The 4,602-nt window shown below is 56.5% G+C and overlaps 1 protein-coding gene across 1 annotated transcript; it reads left to right on the top strand.

The window, feature by feature from the left end:
* The first annotated feature begins 2,420 nt into the window (after positions 1 to 2,420).
* On the top strand, positions 2,421 to 3,616 carry LOC119946090 (formyl peptide receptor 2-like). Its single transcript, XM_038767488.1, has one exon. It carries the CDS (start codon positions 2,464 to 2,466, stop codon positions 3,547 to 3,549), a length of 1,086 nt encoding a protein of 361 aa, XP_038623416.1. The 5' UTR covers positions 2,421 to 2,463; the 3' UTR covers positions 3,550 to 3,616.
* The last annotated feature ends 986 nt before the right edge of the window (positions 3,617 to 4,602 follow it).

Genomic DNA, 4,602 nt, shown 5'->3' with positions numbered 1-4,602 from the left:
CACCCACAGGCCAAAAAAAACAAAAAAAAAATAGGAGAATTTTGATTTTCCCCAGGATGGTAAAAGATGTCTCGAAGCCCACTTGAAATAAGGCTCACCAGTCAGAAAGACCACCTCACCCCCATGATCATTCAGACCGTCTTCTCTGGCACTTCTCTCTCTGTAGGACCACAGCTAGTCAGAAGCCTCCTGGTAGGGGCTTTCCTTCTTTGACCGATCAATGCAGAACCCGGGAATAAGCCCCAATTCCCCACCTAGATTTAACAGTGTGGGCAGGGATTGTCTCTCATTGCTGAATTGTACTTTCCGAGAGCTTAGTACAGTGCTCTGCACACGGTAAGCACTCAATAAATGCAACTGAATGAATGAACCTTTACTGACCTGGCCCAAGCGACCAGTATCCAAAGTAGTCATCCCCATATTGGCAGAGTGCCCTTGGGGTGCGACTCACTGTGCTAAGCACTTGGGATAATTCCCTGCCCACCAGGAGCTTGCAGTCTAATGGGGGGAGGCCGACAGGAAACGCAAATCGAGAAGCAGTATGGACTAGTGGATACAGCACGGGACTGGAAATCAGAAGGACCTGGGTTCTAAACCTGGCTCTGCCACTTGTCTGCTGTGTGACCTTAGGCAAGTCACTTCACGTCTCTGGGCCTCAGTTCCCTCACCACCTGTAAAATGGGGTTGAAGACTGAGACCCCACGTGGAATGTGATTAGCTTGTTTCCACCCCAGCACTTAGTACAGTACCTGACACATAGTAAGCACTTAGCAAATACAAATGTCATTATCATCACTCTTTGTCTCCTTTCTGCCCTTGACACGGGCAGCAGTTGGGGGTCGCAAACCAGAGGAGAAAAATCCCAGGAGGCCTAACTCCTGCAGATGATCTAATTTGGGCTTGCCCCCGCCTAGCCTCATGCTTCCCCTTCCCCTCCCACCCCCTTCCCCCCCTCCCCAACTCAGAGGCTCCGGGCAGCTGCCAAGAGCAAAAACTTTACCCCAAGTTCCTGTTTGCACAAAGCTCTCATTTCCAGAGAACGGTCCAGACCCCACCCAGTTGTCCAGGCCCAGAGCGGCAGCCTCCGGCCGAGAGACCCCCATCGTCGGCCGGGACCCCTGGCTCCCCCGAGATCGTCGCACTGCAGGTAGCCGGGACCCCAGGGGCCGGACCCACCCAAACCACCCATCCTCGTGCCCAAGGGCAGGGTACATGGGCTGTGGCCACAGGGTCTCAGGTCTGCAGGGGAATTGTTGGCCACGAAGGGGTGTCGGGGAAGGGGGTGCTGGAGGAGGACGGGAGGGTAAGAAGGAAAAGACCCTGGACTCTAAACTGCACCCTTCTCCCCCAGCCCCTGCAGCCATTCGAGGAATCATCCCACCCTGCTTTCATACCCTCTGCTTTCCAGAGCTGGTGACAGCAGTTGTTGAGCATCTACTGTGTGCACAGCACTGTGCTCCGTGCTTGGGAGAGCACAAGAGAGGTAGGAGTCGCGCGGGACACCTGCCCTCAGTTAGAGGACAGTTTAGTCAAGTAAGTAAGTTACAGCAAATCAGGCAGCCCTGGAGGACCTGCTGAGGCAGAGAGCAGCCCTCTTGAGAGCTGAAGGGGAGAGTTACTGAGGAGAGCCCCGAGGGACAGTTTATTCATTCATTCATTCATTCAAGCATATTTATTGAGCACTTACTGTGTGCAGAGCACTGTACTAAGCGCTTGGGAAGTACAAGTTGGCAACATGTAGAGATGGTCCCTACCCAACAGTGGGCTCATGGTCTAGAAGAGGGAATAAGACAACAAAACAAAACATATTAACAACATAAAATAATAGTTACATGGGGAGAGATTCATTCATTCATTCAATCATATTTATTGAGCGCTTACTGTGTGCAGAGCACTGGACTGAGATGCCCGGGGGAGTCAGCAGAGGAGAGCAACCCAGGGGGAGCCATGTGGGAGAACCATCAGGGAGTGACCTTTTAGACTGTGAGCCTGGGTTGGGTAGTTGGGTAGGGACTGTCTCTATATGTTGCCAACTTGTACTTCCCAAGCGCTTAGTAGAGTGCTCTACACACAGTAAGCGCTCAATAAATACAATTGATTGATTGATTGATTGATTGATTGACTGCAAGGGAGAGCCACCAGGAGAGAGCTGCCTGGGGGAGAGCCACTGCAGGGAAAGACACCAGGAAGAACAGCTTTGGGGAGAGCCTCCTGGGGGGAGCCGCCTGGGAGAACTTTTGGGAAGTGACTGGGAGGGAGGGCCGGCAGCGGGAGAGCCAGTGGGGAGAACCATTGGGGAGTGACGGGAAGGGAGAGCCGCTGTGGGGAGAGCCGTGAGGGGAGACCTCCCAGGGAGAACCGTCAGGGGAGTTGCTGGGAAGAGGGTGAATCTCCAGATCAGGAAGCTGGAGCTCAACAGGGCCGGAGTCAGGAGCTGAGCCGCACCTATCACAGGTCATTAACATGGAGACGGCATCGCTGGTCCCTCTGCTGCCCCCGGACAACTCCACAGCCCCGCCCGCTGCGCCCGCAGCCTCCTCAGGCAGGACCCAGGACACCCTCCACATCCTCTTCGCGGTCATCTTCTGCGCCACCTTCCTCCTGGGCACAGCCGGCAACGGGCTGGTCATCTGGGTGTCCGGCTTCCGCATGCCTCGCTCGGTCAATGGCATCTGGTACCTCCACCTGGCCGTGGCTGACTTCACCTTCTGCCTCTTCCTGCCCCTCGCCGTGGCCCAAGCGGCCCTGGGCTTCCACTGGCCCTTTGGCCGGCTGCTCTGCAAACTCTACAACTCGTTGGGTGGCCTCAACCTCTTCACCAGCGTCTTCCTGCTGACCCTCATCTCCGCCGACCGCTGCATCTGCATCCTGCGCCCCGTCTGGGCACATAGCCACCGGTCCCCAGGGCGGGCCACCCTGGCCAGCGCGGGGGCCTGGCTCCTGGCCCTGGCCTTGACCGTGCCCCAGTTCATATTCAGAGACACGGCCAGGGAGGGCCGGCACGTCCACTGCTACAACAACTTCGACCCCTGGAACGAGACCCACGGGGACGAGAGGCTGAGGAGGGAACTGGTGAAGACCCGGTCGGTGGCCGTGGTGGTCACCCGCCTGGTCCTGGGCTTCGCCCTGCCGCTGGTCACCATCGGGGCCTGCTACGGCCTGGTCCTGTTCGAGCTGGGGAGGAAGGGCAAGCTGCTAGGGACCAGCCGGCCGCTCCGGGTGCTCGCGGCCGTGGTGTTGGCTTTCTTCCTGTGCTGGCTTCCCGTCCATGTGGCATCGGCCCTGCAGCTGGTGGCCGTCGTGCGCGGGTCCCGGGCCCTGTTCGCCACTGTGAGGATCCTGGGGCCGCTGGGAGTCTGCCTGACCTGCGTCAACAGCTGCCTGAATCCCGTGCTCTACGCCTTCCTGGGCCGGGACTTCCGGGAGCATCTGCTCCACTCCCTGCCCGCCGCCCTGGAGCGCGCCCTCGCCGAGGAGTCCGACCAGACCCCTCTTACGGGGAGCAGGTCAGGAGCCGGGCCCCCCCAGCTGGAGACCTGCCGACTGTGATGCCCCCTTCCCCACCCTGGCCTCGGGTCTGGACCCTTCCCTTCCCCAAGGGGTGGAGTTGATAATACTAACCAATAATAACTGTGGTATTTGTTAAGCGCTTACTATTTGCCAAGCATCGGGGTGGATACAAGCAAATCGAGTTGGACACAGTCCCAGTCCCAAGTGGGGCTCACAGTCTCAAACTCCATTTTACAGATGGGGTAACTGGGGCCCAGAGAAGTGAAGTGACTTGCCTAAGGTCACACAGCAGACAAGTGGTGGAACTGGGATTAGAATCCATGACCTTCTGACTCCCGGGCCCTCCATGCTGCTTCCGAGGCGGCACAAAGCTGGAGGACTGGCAAGACGGTGACTGTGGCAGCTCAGGAGGGTGACGACGAGGTGAGAAGGAAAGGCTACAGGGGACTTGTGGTGAGATCGGGCCTGGGAGGGGGTTCTAATCCCACTCCGCCACTTGCATTTCACTTCTGTGTGCCTCGGTTACTTCATCTGTAAAATGGGGATTAAGACTGTGGGTCCCATGTGGGACATGGACTGCTTCCAACTCAGTATCTACCCCAGGGATTAGTAGAATGCCTAGCCCATAGTGTTTAATAAATACAAAAAATGAACCCCAAAGACAGAGTGGCCTAATGGTTGTCTGGGGACTGTGGTGGCAAGGGGCAAGAGATGGGGAAGTTGGCTCTGGGGGAGATTACAGAGGAGACAACTGCCTTATCTGTGGTGAGTCCAGGATAAGTAGGCATCGAGGCAGCTGAGCTGTTCTCGCCAGGGTGGACGGCTATCAGAGATTATCGAGCGCAACGGCCGAAAAAAGTCTTGCCATCGTGCCTAATAATTGTCATAATTATGGTATTTGTTAAGCACTTATGTGCCAAGCACTGTTCTAAGTGCTGAGATCGATACAAGTTGGTGCCTCTGCTGCCTCTCACCCCCCAGCCCTGATAATCCTTCTGGGGGCTCTGTAATAATAATAACTGTGGTATCTGTTGAGTGCTTACTACGTGCCAGGCACTCTGCTAAGCGCTGGGGAGGATATGAGATCATCAG

Source organism: Tachyglossus aculeatus, chromosome 26 (genome assembly GCF_015852505.1).
Source record: "Tachyglossus aculeatus isolate mTacAcu1 chromosome 26, mTacAcu1.pri, whole genome shotgun sequence".
NCBI classification, from domain to species: Eukaryota; Metazoa; Chordata; class Mammalia; order Monotremata; family Tachyglossidae; genus Tachyglossus; species Tachyglossus aculeatus.
The sequence above is the reverse complement of the archived record's forward strand: the minus strand, read 5'-3'. Positions and strand labels throughout refer to the sequence as shown.

Excerpts from the sequence above, each read along its gene's own strand:
- LOC119946090 (XM_038767488.1), top strand. The coding sequence starts at position 2,464 with ATGGAGACGGCATCGCTGGTCCCTCTGCTGCCCCCGGACAACTCCACA.